The 21,676-nt window shown below is 39.6% G+C and overlaps 1 protein-coding gene across 6 annotated transcripts in view; it reads right to left on the reverse strand.

Annotated features, from left to right (window-relative positions):
- The window catches only part of MTUS1 (microtubule associated scaffold protein 1), a 159,872-nt gene that overhangs the window by 59,076 nt on the left and 79,120 nt on the right, over positions 1-21,676 (reverse strand). For 4 of the 6 annotated variants that reach the window (XM_033226238.1, XM_033226266.1, XM_033226230.1 and 1 more), the window contains 2 exons: positions 13,500-13,634; positions 10,941-10,979 (listed from right to left, as the gene is read on the reverse strand). In XM_033226238.1, coding sequence (XP_033082129.1) covers positions 10,941-10,979; positions 13,500-13,634 — 174 coding nt within the window. Of the gene's footprint in view, positions 1-10,940; positions 10,980-13,499; positions 13,635-19,997; positions 20,500-21,676 lie in introns of those variants that run through there. The other 2 variants (XM_033226277.1, XM_033226256.1) reach the window with 2 other exon arrangements.

Here is a 21,676-nt window from a genome sequence, read left to right on the forward strand (position 1 = left end):
TAGAGACGGGGTTTCACCGTGTTAGCCAGGATGGTCTCAATCTCCTGACCTCGTGATATGCCCACCTTGGCGTCCCACAATGCTGGGATTATAGGCGTGAGCCACTGCACTCGGCAAGAATTTTTTTTTAAATTTAAATTACTTCCACATCAGACTGCTCTGCAATTTGTTTTTAAACTTACTATAAGCCCAATAAACTTATTAAACTTAAAAATTTCACACTTTAAACTTAAAAATTTTAAACTTTAAAAATTTCAAACTTTAAAAAGGGATTAAATAAGCCTTTATATTGTTATTTTAATGGCTTCAAAAATGTCTTTAAAACGTCAAAGAACTTAATTCCTATAAGGTATATAGGTTGTTTCCAATTTTCCCGCATTGTAAATAATTCTGAAAAGCAGTAAATAAGGAAATAAATTATTTTCCTAGACCCAATTCTGAAAAACAGAATTCCTGGGTAGAAGGTGTTTGCTCTCTGCTACAGCCGCTGTAATTCACACTTCAGGAGCTGTACATGTGAGTGCTGTTTCTTACTCTTTGCCAGTACCAGGTACTACCATTAAGAAATAAGCAAGAACTGAGAGCACGTTATTTTAACTCATATTTGGTAAACATGTTTCATATATTCCTTAGTTATTCATACGTTTCTTCTTTTCTGTCCATCCACTTATTTTTCCCTTTCTTTTTGTTCAGGTTTTTAAAATTGTGGCAAGAACACTTAATATGAAATCTACCTTCACAACAAAATTTTAAGGGAACAATACAATATTGTTAACTACAGGCACAATGCTGTAACAAACATCTTGAAAACTTTTTTGCCCTTGCATAATAAACCTTGTACCATTGAACAGCAAGTTCCCATTCCCCAGCAACCACCATTCTACTCTGTTTCTGACTTTGACTATGTTAGATGCCTCCTATAAGTAGAATCATACAGTATTTGCCCCATGACTGGCTTATTTCACTTAGCATAGTGTCCTCCAGCTTTATCTGTATCACTGCATATGGCAGGACTTCCTTCTTTTTAGTGGCTGCATTATACTCCATTGCACATATATGCCATATTTGCTTTACCCTATGGACATTTAGGTTGTTCCCACATCCTGGCTATCATAATGTGGCAATGTCCACTGTTGCGGGAAGTCAGGGACTCTGAATGGAGGGGCCAGCTGGAGCCGCAGCAGAGGAAACATAAACTGTGAAGATTTCATGGACATTTACCACTTCCCTAATAATACTCTTATAATTTCTTATACCTGTCTTAATCTCTGAATCCTGTTATCTTTGTAAGCTGAGGATGTACGTCACCTCAGGACCCTGTGATGATTGTGTTAACTGAACAAATTGATTATAAAACATGTGTATTTGAACAATATGAAATCAGTGCACCTTGAAAACAAACACAGTAACAGCAATTTTAGGGAACAAGGGAAGACAACCATAAGGTCTGTCTGCCTGCGGGGTCGGGCAGAACAGAGCCATATTTGTCTTCTTGCAGGGAGCCTATAAACAGACATGCAAGGAGGAGAGAGATTGCTAAATTCTTTTTCTAGCAAGGAGTATAATATTAAGACCCTAGGAAAAGAATTGCATTCCTGGGGGGAGGTCTACAAACGGCTGCTCCGGGAGGTGTCCTATGCGGTTGAGATAAGGACTGAGTAATGCCCTGGTCTCCTGCAGTACCCTCACGCTTACTAGGGTGGGGAAAAAACTCTGCCCTGGTAAATTTGTGGTCAGACAGGTTCTCTGCTCTGGAACCCCGTTTTCTGTTAAGTTGTTTATCAAGACAATACGTGCACCGCTGAACACAGACCCTTATCAGGAGTTTCTGATTTTGCTCTGGTCCTGTTTTCTCAGAAGCATGTGATCTCTGCTCTGCTTTCTGCCCTTTGAAGCACGTGATCTTTGTGATCTACTCCCTGTTCATTACCCCCTCCCCTTTTGAAATCCCTAATAAAAACTTGCTAGTTTTGCAGTTCAGGTGGGCATCACGGACTTACCGATATGTGATGTTACCCCCAGTGGCCCAGCTGTAAAATTCCTCTCTTTGCACTCTTTCTCTTTATTTCTCAGACCAGCTGCCACTTCGGGAAAATAGAAATATAGGAGGCAAGTTCCCCCAATAGACCATGGGAATGCAAGTATCTCTTCAACATCCTGATTTCAAGTATTTTGGTAAATAACCCCTTATCAGATGTATGGTTTGCAAATGTTTTCCCTTATCTCATAAGCTGCCTTTTCATGCTATTAAATGACTGCTTCGCTCTGCAGATTTTTATTTTGATGTACTCCCGCCTGCCTATTTTTGCTTTTATTACCTGGGCTTTTGATGTCATACCAAGAAAAATGTCACGAAGTTTTGTCCCATGTGTTCTTTGAGGTGTTTTACAGTTTCAGATCTTATATTTAAGTCTTTAATCCATCTCGAGTTAATTTTTGTGTATTGTGTGAGATAACGGTCCGATTTCATTATTTTGCTTGTGGATGACCAGTTTTCGCAGTACCATTTACAAAGAGACTATCCTTTCCCTATTGTGTATTCTTGGCATGTTTGTTGAAGATTAGCTGACCATATATGCATGGATTTATTTCTGGACTATTTTATTTCATCAGTCTATGTTTCTATCTTTGTGCCAGTTCCATACTGTTTTAATTACTGTGTGTTGTAATATACTTTGAAATCAGGAACTATGATGCCTCCAGCTTTGTTCTTTGTCAAGATTGTTTTGGCTATTTGCAGTCCTTTGTCAAGATTGTTTTGGCTATTTGCAGTCCTTTGTCAAGATTGTTTTGGCTATTTGCAGTCCTTTGTCATTCTATATGAATTTTGGAATTGCTTTTCTATTTCTGTAAAAAAAAAAAAAAATGACACTGGGATTTTGATAGGGGTTGCATTGAATCTGTAGATCTCTTTGGGTGGTATGTCCATTAGCTTCTATTATAGAGTTGTCTTTATCTTGCTGATTTGACAGAGCTCTACATAGACTATGTGCTAACATTATCTCAGTTTGTTCTTTGCTTATAAATACTGTTTCTACGGTTTTTATTGTCATTTTTTAATTTTTTTGAGACAGAGTCTCACTCTGTCATCCAGGCTGGAGTGCCATGGTGCAATCTCAGCTCACTGCAACCTCTGCCTCCTGGGTTCAACGATTCTTCTGCCTCAGCCTTCTGAGTGCTGGGACTACAAGTGCGTGCTACCACACGCAGCTAATTTTTTGTATTTTTGGTAGAGATGGGGTGTCACTACGTTGCCCAGGCTGGTCTTGAACTCCTGGCCTCAAACAATTCACTTGTCTTTGCCGCCTAAAGTGTTGGGATTACAAGCATGAGCCACTACATGCAGCCTGTTTCTAAGGTTTTCTAAAGTTTTTGTTGTTCTAGTTATTAATCGTTTCTATTATACCAGTGTTCCTAGAAAGATCTTTTCTACTTAAGTCTATGTTCTTAGTGTTTTAATTACTTTGTGTATATAAAACTAATTTATCTGGAATGCTTTGTATATATACGAAAAAGAGCTAGCTCCTGCTAAAAAGGTAGCCACTGTCTCAAGAAGATTTACTAAAGGATCCACTTCTCCCAACCCCAACTGGAAACAGCAAATGTATCCCATATCAAAAGAGCAACTGCTTTTTAAGTATAAGGGGAGAGTTACGATCATCATAAAACAACAGTGAAAAATAGCCTTCTCTCTGCTCTCACCAGAAGAAACCCTGGCAGCCTTGGCATCACCTCATCAGCAGGCTTGCAGCTTGCAACCACTTCCCAGCACTTGGCCAAAGAAGGCAAGAAAGCCGCCCTGTTCTCCTCTGCTCTCTTTACTAAGTAACTGTGGAAGGAACAGTGCATTTTCTACCTTCCAAGGCAGACACCCTGGCACCTGAGACTGATGATCTTGTGTAAAACAAGCAGGGTCCCGGATAAATACAGCTCTGGTATCCCAATGGCTTTAGTGTGTGGTAGAACCAAAGTAATAATAGTATGCTGTGGTATGTGTGACATCTTCCTTATCAACAGTAAGCCCAGATTTTTTTTAGAGTCAATGTCAACTAGAATCCTGCGGCATCATAACCTTTAAATAAATTGCAACGGTTAGACCCCAAGAGGTTGGTTCTTGACTTTAAGTAGTCTCTCCTGCTTGCTTTACAGATTTAAAATAATTCAACTTCCTGGAAAAGAACTCTAAAAATAAGCCACTAGAATTATAAAAACAATGTAAGATCATCATCGTTACCGTTCCCAGCAGCTGAATTAACTATTATTTGAGAACCTTTTATAAAACAATTCTATGATGTCAAACTATTCCCTTTCTGGGAATCATTCCCCCAATATTCCCATGTTTCCAAATGAGAAATTTGAGACTTGGAGAGGCTTAGCAACTAGCCCAAGGTCAGGACACAAATAGAAAGTGGCAGGACCAAGGTTTAAACCAATATCCTGTGCCTTAAAAGTTCGTTCTCCTCCTGCTCTTCCACGTTGTCTTATGAAATAATGGAATTTCTTTAATTGATAAAGGTCAAGCTAAAACAATGACATAACATTTTAAACTATTGTTAGTCAAAAAAATTTAAAAATAATATCCAATGCTGACCAAGGTATGATGAAGCCAGCTGTCTTTTATGTCAACCATGGTATAAACTGACATGAAGCTTTTGGAAAACAATTCGGCTATTTGAGTGAAGTGACTGTAAACAGGTACATATTTTGATTTCCTGATACTACTTTTAAGAATCTATCACAAGAAATTTCCCCCAAAGTTGAAAGTGCTAATTGTACAGATGTTCATCATAGAATCATGTATGAATGTGATACAGAAGCACCAAAAATATTCAAAAGTAGTTAAATGTTACTGTATCTGCTAAATGTAAAAGTGATTACTGTATGTTACATGACAAAGCAGGATATAAACTTATCTAAATTTCATTTAAAATCACAAATTTAAAAAAGCTAAAGGGTGATTTCTAAACTACATGCTAAACTTTTTGAAATGTGGCAAACTGCTATAATTAAAAGTGACTGTGTTACTAGAACTAAGGAATATGAAGTTGGACAACTCAACTGTAATCTCAACCACTACCTACTGCTTTAAAATAAAAATATCTCAAAGCCATAGTACAACAATTAAAAATTTAACACTCAGAGGAACATGTCTATGTGTGGAGGCAATGTCTTCTGTATCAGCTAAAATATGACTAATTTCCAGCAGAATATGAAAAAAGTCAAGGTGATTTGCAGTCACAGAATATCACAGTGGGGAGAAATCTAGAAATCTGCCCTTTCAGTTACACAGAAAACTATTATCAAAGAGGTTCAATGATCCACCCAAAGTCATTGACTGTCTGGACAACATTTTTCAGCATCAGAGTTGTCTTCCAAAGTGAACACATTTTGCTGTGGTCCTCTATCCACAAAGTAACTTCTCCTCACTAGGCTCCTCATAATACCAGGTTAGTCTTAAGTGATGATAATAACTAACCATCAAGAAGAAGAACCTGGGAAAGTCACGCTTACGATTTTGGGAAAATACACAGGCCTACCACACAAACTAGATTAAGTGCAATGTTGACCCCTTAGAATATATTCTATATACTCTACAGAGTCATATATAGATTAAATGTAACAGGAATAATTAGAATTAGTATTATTCGATTTATTACATTCCTAAAATCTCATGTGACTTCATTACAGAGATTGACAAAAGCTGATCCTAAAATTCATACAGAAAATCAAGGGACCCAGAATAGCCATAACGATCTTGAAATAAAAGAAAAACGTTGAATGACTCACATCCTGATTTCAAAACTTACTAATCAAGACAGTGTAGTACTGGCAAAGGTAGACGTATACACGCAAAGAACACAATTTAGAAACCAGAAGTAAACTCTCACATTCTTAACCAATTATTTTTAACAAAGGTGCCAAGGCATTTCGATGGGGGAAAGAATCATGTTTTCAACACCTGGATGTCCATGTGTGAAAAACAGTTAGACTTTCTACCTCATACCATATAAAAATATAACTCAAAATGAATCAGAAACCTAAATGTAACAGCTAGAACAGCAAAAAAAAATCTTAAAATTTACAGGCATAAATCTTCACAACCTTGGATGAGGCAACTGTTTCTGAGATACAATACCAAAAGCAGAAGCAACAAAAGAAAAAAACTGATAAAACTGGACCTTGTCAAAATTTAAAACATTTGTGTTTCCAAGGACACTATCAAGAAAGTGAAAATACAGCCCAAGAACTGGGAGAAAATATTTGCAAATGATAACTCTGACAAGGGTCTAATATCAGACTATATAAGAACTCCTACAATTCAATTAAAAAATCCAGTTTAAAATTGGCAAATGATTTGAATAGACACTTCTCCAAAGAAGATATACAAATGGCCAACCAGCATGCAAAACGACACTCAATGTCACTGGTTGTCAGAATGCAAATTGAAACAAGGTATCACTTCATACCCAGTAGGAGAGCTATAACAAAAAAGACAGACAAAGCCAAGTGTTGACAAGGATGTGGAAAAATGGGATTCTTCCTACACTCCTGGTGAGGATATAAAATTGTCCAGCCACTTTGGAAAACAGCCTGCAGGTTTCTTAAACTGTTAAACACAGAGCTACCATTTGAGCCAGTTTTCTGATTATGGTTAACTAAATTTTAAACAAAACCATTCCACAGAATATTAGCTATCTTTTTCCCCCAGATATTAGGATGTACCAGAAACTTAAAAGGAAATAAAAGCCTAAATGTGCACAATATAGAGTTTCTTCTGCATTTTTAGATAAAGGCTTTAGTAGCCATATATATTCACACTGAGCATCCTGGGGATCTTTAGAACTTAGATCATTCTGCATGGCTGTCTTCCTGGCTTTAAGAGCCTACAAAAGGTTAAGAATTCTGTGATAATTCCCCCACACTTCCCTGCTTATTACGCTGAGGAAACTGACACCTGATGGGGCATCAAGGCTATCTGTTATTCATGATGTAATGTTATCCATCCTATTTTCTTTACACAAGAGGCTCAGAAATTTATACCTCCTGCCCAGGTTTCCTTCACATCACAGCCTTCAATCCCGGACCTCTCTTCTAGGACAAGACAGCCCTCCTTCCTAGAACTTAGTGCATTTGTGATTCATGTTTATTTGAGCAGGTTGTTTGTTTGTTTGTTTGTTTCTACTATCCTGTTAGCTCCCCAGAAACAAAGCCCCTGCTCATTTTTCGCTCAGGACTGCATCCTTAACACCTGACACTCACAATGTATAAAGAAACTAGAGTCAACATTCTGTAACAGTACAGGCATACCTGGGAGATACAGATGACCCCATAAGACACATGTCATAATAAGGCAAATCACAAAAATTGTCTGGTTTCTCACTGCATGTAAAACTTATATTTACACTACACTATAGTCTGCTAAGTGTGCAACAGCATTATGTCTAAAAAACAATATACCTTAATTTAAAAATATTTCATTGCTAAAAAAAATGCTGATGATCATCTGAGCCTTCAGTGAGCAGGAATTCTTCTGCTGGTGGAAGGTCTTGCCTCAGCGCTGACGGCTGCTGACTGACTGACTAGGGTGGTGGTTGCTGAAGGTTTGGATGGCTGTGACAATTTAAAGTAAGACAGCAAAGAAGTCTGCAACATCAGCTGACTCTTTCATGAAAGATTTCTCTGTAGCATGTGATGCTGTTTCATAGCATTTTACCTACAGCAGAACGTCTTTCAAAATTGGAGTCAATCCTCTCAAACCCATCACTGCTTTAAGTTGATGGAATATTCTGACTCCTTTGTCATTTCAACACTGTTCACAGCATCTTCACCAGGAGCAGATTCCATCTCAACAAGACACTTTATTTGCTCATTTATAAGAAGCAACTCCTCATTCTGCTCAAATTTTACCAGAGATCAACAGCAATGCAGTCACAGCTGTAGGCTTCACTTCTCATTCTAGTTCTCATCCTATTTCTACCACATCTGCAGTGACTTCCTCCACTAAAGCACTGAACCCCTCAAAGTCATCCATGAGGGTCAGGTCAACTTCTTTCAAACTCCTATTCAGCTGGTGCTTCGAGCTCCTTCCATGAATCACGAATGTTCTTAATGGCATCTAGAAGAGCAAACCCTTTTCAGAAGGTTTTCAACTGACTTTGCCCAGTCCCATCAGAAGAATCAGTATCTACGGCAGTTACCGTCTTACACAATGTACTTCCGAAATAGTAAGACCATCAACATTACTCCTTGATCTGCGGGCTGCAAAATGGCTGCTATGTTAGCAAGTGTGAAAACATTCATCTTCCTGTACATCTCCATCAGAGTTCTTGGGTGAACAGGTGCATTGTCAGTCACAAGTAATATTTTGAAAAAAATATCTTTCTGAGTTGTAGATCTTAACAATGGGCTTAATATTCAGCAAACCAGGCTGTAAACAAATACGCTGCCATCCAGGCTTTGCTGTTTCATTGGCAGAGCACAGGCAGAGTAGATTTAGTGTAATTCTTAAGTGCCCTAGAATTTCCAGAATGGTCAGTCAGCATAAGCTTCAACTTAAAATTACCAGATGCATTAGCTTCTAATAAGACAGCTTGTCCTCTGAAGCCAGGCACTGACTTCTCCTGTCTACCTGTGCAAGTCTTAAACAGCATCTTCTTTCAATATGAAGCTGTTTCACCCACACTGAAAGTCTGTTGTTTTGTGTAGCCACCTTCATCAATGATCCCAGCTAGATCTTCTGGATCACTTGCTACTTCACCTTGTACTTTCTTTTTTTTTTTTTTTTTTGAGGCGGAGTCTCGCTCTGTCGCCCAGGCTCGAGTGCAGTGGCGCAATCTCGGCTCACTGCAAGCTCCGCCTCCCGGGTTCACGCCATTCTCCTGCCTCAGCCTCCCGAGTAGCTGGGACTACAGGCGCCCGCCACCTCGCCCGGCTAGTTTTTTGTGTTTTTAGTAGAGACAGGGTTTCACCATGCTAGCCAGGATGCTCTTGATCTCCTGACCTCGTGATCCGCCCGTCTCGGCCTCCCAAAGTGCTGGGATTACAGGCTTGAGCCACCGCGCCCGGCCCACCTTGTACTTTCATGTTATGAAGAGTTACTTTAAACCTCATGAACCAACCTCTGCTAGCTTCCAACTTTTTTTCTGCAGCTTCCTCACCTCTCTCAGCCTTCAATTGAGGAGAGATAGGGTCTCATCCTGGATTAGGCTTTGACTAAAGCGAAAATTGCAGCTGGCTTAATCTTCTGGTCAGATCTCTCAAACTTTCTCTATGCCGGGAGTCTGTTTTGCTTTCTTATTTGTGTGTTCACTAGAGAAGCCCTTTTAATTTTCTTCAAGAACTTTTCATTTACAACTTGGCTAACTGCTTGGCACAAAAGACCTGGCTTCTGGCCTATCCTGGCTTTCAATGTGCTCTCCTCATTAAACTTAATCATTTCTATCTTCTGATTTAAAGTGAGAGACATGCGACTTTTCTTTCACTTGAATATTTACAGGTCATTATAGGGTTATTAATTGGTTATTTTCAATATTATTGTGTCTCAGGGAAAAAGGAGGATCAAGGAAAGGGAGAGGGATGGAAGAGGAACCAGTCAGTGGAGCACTCGAAATGCACACGCATCAGCTGGGTTCACTGTCTTACACGGGTATGGTCTGTGGTGTCCCGAAACAATCACAATAGTAATATCAAAGATCACCGATCGCACATCACCATAACAGATATAATAATAACGAAAAAGCTTGAAATAGTGTGAGAATTACCACTATGTGAGAATTACCAAAATGTGACACACAGACATGAAGTGAGCAACTACTGTTGGGAAAAATGATGCTGGTAGACTCGTGAAAAATACAGTATTTGCAAAGCTCAAGAAAATGAGCGATGCTAGTACCTTCGTTTCTTCTGATTTGCTCTTCTCATCTGCCAGGGATTCAGAAGCCACATAACTGTTTTATCACTGTATACAAAATAAGACAATGTAGGCAGTGTATGGGAGACCTTATCTATCTATCTAGAGAGATCAATCCATCTTTTTTTTTTTTTTTTTGAGACAGGGTCTTGCAGTGTCACCCAGGTTGGAGTGCACTGGCATAATCTAGGCTCGCTGCAACCTCTGCCTCCCAGGTTCAAGCAATTATCCTGCCTCAGCCTCCTGAGTAGCTGGGACTCCAGGAGCGTACCACCACGTCCGGCTAATTCTTTTGTATTTTTAGTAGAGATGGGGTTTCACCACATTGGCCAGGCTGGTCTCGAACTCCTGACCTCAAGTGATCCACCTGCCTTGGCCTCCCAAAGTGCTGGGATTACAGGTGGGAGTCACCGCACCCAGTCTGTCTGTCTGTCCGTCCGTCCATCCATCCATCCATCCATCCATCCATCCATCTATCCATCCATCCATCCATCCATCCAAAGTATAGGAATCGCAGTGAAGATATTTTGTGAAACCTTTTATGGCTTCTTGAGAGACACAAAGTTTTAGATTCTCAGCTGTGGTTCAAATAGTGGAGGCTGCAGGCTATCTTGGGAATTTAAGTCCAGTGAAAGTGTAAAAAAGAACATGAACATATAGGCTGCTGAACTGGGAAAAGGTGCTACAACCAAATCTTGAGACCACTTAGCAATTAAGGAATATCCAATTTCAAACTAGCATTTATCTTGGGAGAAGTACATTTTCCATCTCATTTAGACCACATTAACAAAATCAGTTTTTAACAGACTATAATTATCTGTTAGCAATAAAACGTCCTTTTACGATTCAGAACGCAAATCATGCTTACCATATTTTAATGCTATGTGACCCGTCATAAAAAGTTATGTTTATACCTCAAATTGGAAATTCTATTTATAAGCACCCCAGTAAAAAATCACTGTAAATAGTTGTAGTAACATAACTTTACAAAAAGATTCTTTTTATCCCCATCCATAAAGTGGTCACTCACCTGCATTAAGAGCTGTAAATAAATTTTTTCTCGAAGGACCTAAGATATAAAAGAAACATGTAAAATAGACATGTTTTATTTGACATATCACACAAAAACCATGTTGATAAGAATTACTTTCAAAAACACTCAATCTCTAAATTCCAGGTTCTAGGTGGGAAATATTGGTGAGATTCAACCAACTTTTGTCAAGCGCATTTTAAATATAAGATGATATTCCACATAACATCCAAAGGTTTCAGAATGATATGAAGTCATCACCACAAATTAAATAGCATCAGTTTTAATATGAAAAGCCAGTGTTTTTTCAGTCAAGAACAGCTGAAGTTCAAGTTTTAACAGGACTGAATTCACACATTGACTGTGCACATATGCTATTCTGCTGCCAGGAGAGCAGAGGCCAGACTTCATGAAAGACAGTCACTCCTGTGTGCTTTCCGAAACTACCCATTTCTATTCAGCTATGAAGAAAAACAGAAATATGACTGTATCAGTTTTCCTCCAAACTGATACAATATAAAATCAGGAGTGGTAATAGGTACAGAGCTGTAAGTCACTAAAATCTATGCACACTTCTACTTAACATGAAATACTTGTTTCTAGCACATTATCATCTGCAGATTAGTTACAACAGCTACCATGTTCTATCTGAAATTTTACAGAGATGATAATCTCTTAAAATATGTGGCTGTTTTCAATGGAAAGCACTGATTCCCACTCAAGTAAAACCGTTGCAACACAAGAACCTATCAATTCCATAGTGAGGCATTTTAGAATTCTGAGTCTCCTGTTCTACAAAGCTGTCTATGAAATCTCATTCTCTGAAAGTCATTTTAGTATCAAAGTTCCATGGCGTTAACTTCGTTACTACTGTGTGGATCATGGGGCTTTATCATCATCAACAAAAAACCACAGTTTTCCATCCTGATGTCAACCCAGCAAGAGGTCATTTGGTGCCTCTGAAATTTGATTAAATCCCTAGACAAATGACAACCTGCTGCACACTGAAGAATTCAACCCACTCCTAAAATTCATGCCTATTTTCTCTTCAACTCAGTACAAAGAAAAGGTATTGACGTACATTTACCAGCCACAAGTTAACATATGATCCTTTAAACGCACACAGAGACACATGTTAATGAGGATACTGTGACAGAGCAACACCTTTTAGAAAGTTACTAATAGATGTTAACAATCCAAAGAGTTTCAGGCAGGTTAACCCAGTAAGTCCTCCTTCTGGGACATTCAGAAGTAACCAGAACCTGAAACAATGAACTATGACTCATATTTGAAGAGTTTCATCTAAGTATTAATACACCCCAGTAAAAGTCAGAAGTTGTCCAGTATAAACTAAACTGGACAACCATAGAATTTGGCAACAGTGAACGTTGCACAGCCATTTAAAGTGAAGAAGCTCTCATGATATACTAACTTAATAAAAAGCAAGATACAGAAGAGTGTATTCATTATTGCCCCAGTTTTGCTGGAATAAAAACAAAACAACATATACATTCCGAGGGAAAAAGTCAGAAGGATATGTGACAGCAGTTGGTGGTTGACAGAATTAAGGAAGACTCCTTGTTTCTGTGTTTTCCAAATTCTCTAACATAAATGTGGGTCTCATTTTATAGGTCAGGTTTCTCATTCACAATTATCCTCTCAGGCTTCGGTTTAGCTTCAGTTCACTAAGCACATACAAGGCTTTTTTTTTTTTGAGACGGAGTCTCACTCTGTCACCCAGGCTGGAGCACAGTGGCACGATTTGGGCTCACTGCAACTTCTGCCTCCTGGGTTCAAGCAATTCTCGTGCCTTGGCCTCCCAAGTAGCTGGGACTACAGGTACATACCACCATGCCCAGCTAATTTTGTATTTTTAGTAGAGATGGCGTTTTGCCATGTTGGCTAGGCTGGTCTCAAACTCCTGACCTCAAGCAGTCCACCCATCTTGGCCTCCCCAAGTGCCGGGATTACAGGCGTGAGTCACTGCATGTGGCACAAAGAAGGCTCCTGATGCGCTTTGGGTCCACTGAGACAAAGCTGCATGAAAACATTGCACATTAAGTATATACCACTATTTTGTAAACCTGAAAATTACTTTTAATAGTCACAGCAAATACAGAGTGAGTGATATGAGAAGGAAGAGAGATAAAGAACATTTAGAGGAAGAACAATGTGTTGGACCAAAGACATGAAGACACAAGCACAGTAATAAACACAAAACCTCTACCCTGATGAAAAGTCATCATGCATTTCTACTCCCTTCTATCTCACTCTTCTACAGCATTAGTTTAGAATAATTTAACTCTACAAGTTTTGTTATTTTGACCTTATACCGTTGTTCTGCCTGCTGATTTACATGTAATGATTTTTAACTATAGAACCTACCAACTCTCAGAACAACGATTTCCTCAGTGTGAAAATGTAGTATGTCTCCTTTCTCAACACATTTTTAATCATTGTTAAATATACCATAAACCTAACTGTCAAAATTTAACTTTCTACAAGCCAAGGACTTTAAGCGTCTTGCCCTCCCTCTTCTAACCACAAAGAGAACCATACCTTTTGGAGGAGTTTTCAGCAAGTGAACATGAGCCCTGGATACCAAAGGCTTCAAATAAAAGGATCCTGAGGAACCATTTTGAAATGCTGGTTTTGGAGGTTTCTCCTCATATTTGATGACAGCGGCATTACCAGCTGTAACAAAACAGAAAAGTACACTTTATCCTACAAATACAGTTTCAAACTTCCACATTTATTCCTTTGTTCTTGAATCAACAAATGCTCAATAAGCACCTACGACATGCCAGTCATTACTGAACACTGGGAATAGAGCGTGGATAACAGGTAGCTTGTGTCCTCAGGGATGTGAAATAAAGGCTGTCATCAGAGTGACCACACATCCTGGTTAGCTGGGCACAGTCCAAGTTTATGCATCTTGTTTAGTTCAGCTTTCATTCCAGACAAAAGTTGGAGAAGAAATAACACAGCCATTCATGCCACGTAACAAGAATGCCCCAGGTGCAGCTAGAAAGAGCACCCATCTCCACAGGGACAAGAAAGAATTCATGCAGCCAGCTAGTTAATGACACAAGAGCAGTAACATACAGACTCTTCGGTAGCTCTAAGGATGAGATCTGGTTCAAATCCTCGCTGCTACAGCAAGGAGTTAAAACGTCAACTTCTGCCCTGAACAAAGGAAGTTAGTTCCAAAGCAAACTTTATGTTTTACTCCAAAGCAAAAGCATAAAAGGGAATCTCACCTAAATAACAAAAACCGTCTTGTGTATTATGTGTAAAAATTTCCCCTCCACCAACCCAGACTGGATTTTTTATTGTTTCTCTTTTTTTTTGAAATGGAGTCTCACTCTGCTGTCCAGGCTGGAGTGCAGTGGCATGATGTCGGCTCACTGCAAGCTCCACCTCCTGGTTCACGCCATTCTCCTGCCTCAGCCTCCCGAGTAGCTGAGACTACAGGTGCCCGCCTCCACACCCGGCTTATTTTTTCTATTTTTAGTAGAGATGGGGTTTCACTGTGTTAGCCAGGATGGTCTCAATCTCCTGACCTCGTGATCCACCCGCCTCAGCCTCCCAAAGTGCTGGGATTACAGGCGTGAGCCACCACACCCAGCCTGTTTCTTAATAATCATCAATATCCAATTCTAGGCACCCAATTCTATTCTACTATTCAACACTTATAAATTTATTTATTACCAACTTTGATCCCTTTTCTCACTTCACTCATTTAGCATAGGGTTAAGATAGCGACCTTGTTTACAAACACATTCTAAATGTGAAGACAACTAGAAATTTTTCACTCAGCTGAACTATTCCAACTGCTACAACAGTGCTTATACTCATCACATTCAAACTTTGTACAGGCATGCTATTATTTTCCCCTAATCCACACTCGCTCCCTGTACAATGAGCCATCTGTTAATTGTTCTTGTGCCCAAATAACATTCCTAGTATTAGGTCAAATCGACATAGAGCTTTCCCTCCTGCTGAGAAAATTCTGTCAATTTCCTGTTCTTTTTTTTCCAATTCTCACCTCCTCAAGAACCTAGAGATTTGGCTTTTCCAAAGTTGACAGGAAGCTAATACGAGTGACAGTATTAAAGATACTGCTATTATAACATTCAACAGAACTCTTTTTAGATGTTCATATAAAATGGATATTGGTTTCAATGAGCATTTTAGCTTTTTTTTTTTTTTTTTTTTTTGAGACGAGTCTTGCTCTGCCACCCAGGCTGGAGTGCAGTGGCCGGCTCTCAGCTCACTGCAAGCTCCGCCTCCCGGGTTCACGCCATTCTCCTGTCTCAGCCTCCCGAGTAGCTGGGACTACAGGCGCCTACCTCGTCGCCCGGCTAGTTTTTTGTATTTTTAGTAGAGACGGGTTTCACCGTATTAGCCAGGATGGTCTCGATCTCTGACCTCGTGATCCGCCCGTCTCGGCCTCCCAAAGTGCGGGATTACAGGCTTGAGCCACCGCTATTTTAGCTTTTGTGAATCAAATTCAACAAAGAAAATGAGAGTCTTAACCATGGAATTATAACCATCTGGATTTTAGTCTTACTTTTCTTGAAGCTATATTTGATTACATTCAGCAACAAATAAGTCACTTATTCATATGTTAAAAAATTAAACTGAGTTCAATTTACAAACCTAATACGAAATTGTGTGATTCTAAATTCATGCTTTTCCTTTCTAAACTTTAGACACAAAGGCCCATGGTTCACAAAGAGATCAGTAAAAAGATTTTCACTAAAGTAAAGGACACGTTCCTCGTGAGGAACGATACTCCTGTCCCTTGGCTGCCACACGCAGAATAGGAGATGGTATGCTAGAAATCAGCTGTCTCACTGCCACTTTTCAGACTCAATACAACACTAGATCCTTCTGGCACCACATCTATCCTCAACTTCGTAATACACAACATGAAGTCAGAATCCATACTGCAAGGATACAATGTCTGCATTTGACTCGGGTACAAACACACATGCATTTATGTTTTACACATATTTACATGAAAGCTATATATATAAGATATATATTCATATACTCTATGATCAACGATCGTACATGCTTTCTGCCTAATGGCAGGCACAAACTGTACTGAGCTGAACATAATTTTAGGACTGACACTTAATATCTTTCTTTCAATCTCTACTCACTGTACTCTAGGCTGGCCCACTGCTTTCTAGTAAACCCCAACTTGAAGGATGTATATCACCATGAGGAATAATGCTCTTCAAATATTTCCCCTGCCGTCTATTTCTGATCCTAACACGGCAACTGACTGGGTATCCTGATGCTATCTGAATTTTCCCTCAGCCAGAGTCGTTACATCCAAACAATAAAGTCCTCAGCGGCAACAGTTCCAATACAAGAGATGCATAATAGTTTTGAACAATGGAACAGGATGTAAAATACCCAAGTTCTGGTGCTGACGTGGCCACTGCCTAGCTGTGCTGACTCACCTATCTATGAATAAGAAGGGTCTGAACACCAGGTATGGGAATAGACAGCACATTCGCCTTCACAGGGACCCTACTGACTGACTGTGGTATTCAGTCCCACTGAGGCTGGAAGCATCCTCAGAATCATCCCAAAGACAGTGTTCTAGAGAGCCATGGACACTAAACACTGCTGGCTTGAAGAGCTGATACGTAAAATTTTCCATGTGGCCACCTACTTCTCAACCTGATCTAGTATGTAGTGTAAAACTGCCCCTTTGTCATCTTTGGTCCCAACTGTCTCAATTATGCCAGAATCATAGATTCTCTGGAATCCTTATCTTCATTTCCCCCATGGCCAAAGTGTGGTTCAAGTGAAATAAAGGAGCTGGTGAGTCCACAAGAAAAAATTAAGGGATATTCTCAGAAAAGCCCAAGCAGAAGAAATGATTTTCCTATGAGAAAAGGGCTTCTCGGCCAGGCACGGTTGCTCACGCCTGTAATCCCAGCACTTTGGGAGGCCGAGGTGGGTGGATCACAAGGTCAGGAGATCGAGACTATCCCGGTTAACACGGTGAAACCCAGTCTTACTAAAAATACAAAAAAATTAGCCGGGCGAGGTGGCGGGCGCCTATAGTCCCAGCTACTTGGGAGGCTGAGGCAGGAGAATGGCATAAACCCGGGAGGTGGAGCTTGCAGTGAGCTGAGATCCTGCCACTGTACTCCAGCCTGGGCAACAGAGCGAGACTCCGTCTCAAAAAAAGAAAAAAAAAAAGAAAAGGGCTTCTCAGGCTTAGCACAGTGGCTCACAACTGTAATCCTAGCACTTTAGGAGGCCAAAGTGGGTAGCTCACTTGAGGCCAGGAGTTTGAGAGACCAGCCTGGCCAATATGGCGAAACCCTGTCTCTACTGAAGACACAAATATTAGCTGGACATGGTGGCAGGCGCCTGTAATCCCAGCTAGTCAGGAGGCTGAGCTGGGAGAACTGCTTGAACACAGGGAGGCAGAGGTTGCAGTGAGCCAAGATTGCGCCACTACACTCCAGCCTGGGTGATAGAGTGACACTCCGTCTCAAAAAAAAAAAAAGAAAACGGCTTCTCATTGTTCCAGACTTTTATCTGCAAACTACCATTCATACTACATTCTAACATCTAGTGAAAATTCGGTTTTATTACATTATGTATATACACACAGAGCCAACATTCTGTTCATTTCTTGAATTTTATGTGAATCAGTTTAACACTCCCCACTGTGCCAGATCATCTGCCCACCTGGCTTAAAATCCAAGTACTACTGAAATCTAAGCTCTTGAATTTCAAAAGCAAAATCACTCAACTATATCATAACAAGAACTTCTCACATATACCCTAGAAAAACATGAACAGAGAAAGAATGACAACAAAGTTAACAGTGGTTTGGATAGTATTTCCTTCTTAAATAGTCCATTCAGAAGTGTACAAGTACTAACATGTTTTGTGATGTAGAGCCTAATGAAGCTACTGCCTGTTCCTCATCTTAGCCTCACCTATGACAGACATCACTAGTTGAACACAAAACTTTCCCTCTGAACCTGGAGGCACCCTGAGAAACTACGGACACTATCCTACAGGCGAATTCTTATCCACTAACCAGAGTTGGCCACTAACCAGTGTTGGCAGGTGAGACAATATTCACTTGCCATTCCTGTTGTGAGAGAAGAAAAAAAAACAACTAAGGGTAAATAAGCCCCACCCTATTCTTTATCAGCTTAATCACTTGAACAACTCAAAACACCATCCTGCCAAACAATGAGGCCCTGTTTTATTGCAGTGAAAAGGGTCAGAGACATTTGTTGCTGCAAGGACTTTGAAGATGACCCAGTCCTCCCTTGTCATTGATCAGAGGAGAGCATGGAGGCCGGGGGCTAAGAGAAGAGAAAGATTGTCCAACTTAACATGAGTTAGTAGAAAAACTAAGGTGGGATCGGGTGCGGTGGGTGGCACATGCCTGTAATCCCAGCACTTTGGGAGGCAGATGCAGGCATATCACTTGTGGTTAGTAGTTCGAGATCATCCTGGCCAACATGGTGAAACCCCATCTCTACTAAAAATACAAAAATTAGCCGGGCATGGTAGTGCATGCCTATAATCCTAGCTCGTTGGGAGGTTCAGGCAGGAGAATTGCTTGAACCTGGGAGGCAGAGGTTGCAGTGAGCTGAGATCAAGCCACTGCACTCCAGCCTGGGCTACAAGAGCGAAACTCCATATAAAACAAACAAACAAACTAAGGTGGGCCCAAGGTTAGTGCCCTTTTCTACATGTCACACCCCTCTCAGCCAGGGCTGGCAGTGAAGGTGAAGGGAAACTACACTCCATTTCTTTTATTCAGTCTCCTTCTGTTCCTTGCATTTCCAGGAGAATGCAAATAGCTTTGGTCTGCACCTCTTACATTTCCCCTACCATCTGGCTCTCAAATATAAACATGGTTTTGTGGCCAAAGTGGAAGAGGAAGTAATGTCTCTGAAACTTATTTTCCTGCTAACATGGCAAAATTATACACTCTCCCAAGAGCCCCTTCTAAATTGCACAACAGTCCCCAAACCTTCAACGCTGTTCATGACAAACAATATATCATTTATTTTTATCCAGTTACTTTAACGATCTCAAAAACTGGATGTTAGGTATCTGAATGCGAAAGAGCTTATAATCTTTAACTTCTATAAATGAGTACATTTGGTATAAAAACCATTGTGAAATGTTTTTACACTAATATCCAAAAGGATCAAGATCATAACTTTGAAATTTTCTACACTTAAAAGAACACACACAAAGAACCTGCTAAAATTCCCAAATAAGAAAAATTTACTGTCTTACATATTTTGATTCGGTCATTTAAAAAGCTTAGTAACGTTATTTCTATAGGATCCCAAAGTTCTGAGAACCCAGTGCTAATTTTACAACAGCACTATGTTGTATCAGAAGTTCTTAAATGATGCCACTAACGATATCACATCACAAAGAAACAAGCAGAGAAAGCAAGAAACCACTATTCGTTAAAGGGATTCAAATACTTAAGCCAGTATAAATCAGAACACCGATCAAAAGAGAAAGTTAATTCTTAACATGACCATCCATTATCAGAAGCAGGAAATTTTCAGCGCAAAATGATTTTTTCATGTTTTGAGGTAGTCTTTAAATGTATACATGTTTAATACTTTCAATTACAACTTAGGAAAACAATCAAAGATGTGACGTTTCCATTTTAATTTCAGGAAAGTATTTTTCTACACTTGCACAACTATCAGCTACATACACACAAAAACTAGTTATTTAATAAGAAACTAAACCATCAAAAAGTCTTTGATAATAGGATAATTTCACGTACCAGAGCATTAACGATGCTGCTGAATTATATCAAGAGTGCCAAAACCCATAAAAGAGACAATAAAATTGGTCCTACACAGAAGCATTCACATCTTAAATATACATACAAAATGCCCCCAAATACTACAATTACCATAAGTTACAAGTTACAAAAATACAGTCAACAGATCCTAAATCAATTTATTGAATAAAAATTTAAGCATGCTTACAAAGAAAAGAAAACAGAAATCGTCGACCTACTTTTTTTCCCAGTAAACGTGGCTAACAAAGGAATGATACAAAGGCTGTACGATCCCACGAGCAGCAGTGTCAATAAGGTAGCATCATAGTGCCTCTCTGAACCAAGCGGTGGGGTGAGTGTAGAATTGATAAAGATTTTTGAAGAAATATCAGTTTCTGTACAACTGCGAAATCCTCCTGGTACAGTCATTTAAAAGGATCAAAGCAAGCTTAAGCAGGAAAAACTGCAGCCATGTTCACTCTCATATCCCTCATGCTTGCTCTTAGTGAATTCGAATGGAGGAAAAAAAAAATGTGTAAGCTCCAAGGCACTACACAAAACAGATTAAACCAGCTAGCAAATCAAACTAAGAAAGAGACTCATTGATCTGAATGCTTAATCCGCCAACAGGAACACATCGCCACTAGACAGGCTCTGTGGGTGTATGGTAAACCCCTTTGTTAAAAGACAAAAAGGAATGGACAAAAGCATTTTACAGCCTCCTTAGGAGCATCAGACATGGTACTGAAACGGTGGCCAAGTCAACATGGATGTCGACAGAAAACGCGGGGCGGTGGCACTACAGATTGTGTCTGCTTCAAGTGCCACAAATTCTGTTGCCACAACAGTTTTTCTAGAGCATGCTGGTGATTCTGTTTTGGCAGTTGGTTTTTCAAATTGCTTTGCAAGACAAAGAGAGTTTAAAATAATACATGTGTGAACTACCTTTTCAAATTCAGAGTTCTCTCTTACATGCAAGCCTGATTTTGTGCCACAACTTCAAAATTCAAACAATGAAGCGGGTAATAATCCTGTTTAATTTCAAGTCACATATCCCAGTATTTCTGAAGGGCCAGGGTATGCAGCTACTTACTCTCATATATGAGTCCAGCTACTGCTGCTAGGTGACCCATCGGAAATGTGCTCATTAATTCAATGCCTTCTCTACAAAAAATGCTTTTGCAATTCCCTCACATACCTGCTGTGTGATTTTGCACCAGTGACAGTATCTCTAAGCCTCAATCCCCTCATATATAAAAAACAGGATAACAGTAGAAGTCACTTGAGAGAAAAAGATAAAAGCAAATATGGACATCCTAAAATACTGCTCCACACCCAGAGGAACCTTGTGAGCATTATGACACTTTGTCCCCATCTCCTCACCCAAAAGAAGAAACTGATCTGTCAAACTGGAGAGATCAATTTGCTGCTCCTCTCCATACCCTTGTGTCTGGTTTTATTAGTATTCTCATCGTCCATGAAAATACCTTCTTTTTCTCCTCCACTATTTTTTTAGAATAAGGGCCATTTCTTTTACATCCTATGTCCCTCACTGCACCTATCATGGTGTCTGTGCACAGCGGGCACTTCAACATTAAATTTATGAATTATTTCGTGGGGGAGTATAAAAAAGGGAATGAAAAAATAAGAACCAAGTCCAAATACATCTTTGGAATGAAAGAGATATCTCAGTAAGTTCACTCATTTATACACAGAAAATAGAACTCAGGTTAACTGAAAACGTTAACAAAATTCTCCTGAGTTTAAATTGTTTAGAATGAGGATTCAAGTTATACTAGTCATATTACACAAAATCTAGCATCCAAAGATACCACCAAGAGATAATCTTTTGCAAAGTACATGAAACTATGGTAATCTTTTTCCTGATTCCAGTTAGAGTCCAAATCCCCTGAGTCGC

This window comes from Trachypithecus francoisi, unplaced genomic scaffold (genome assembly GCF_009764315.1).
Source record: "Trachypithecus francoisi isolate TF-2019V2 unplaced genomic scaffold, Tfra_2.0 Contig01440, whole genome shotgun sequence".
NCBI classification, from domain to species: Eukaryota; Metazoa; Chordata; class Mammalia; order Primates; family Cercopithecidae; genus Trachypithecus; species Trachypithecus francoisi.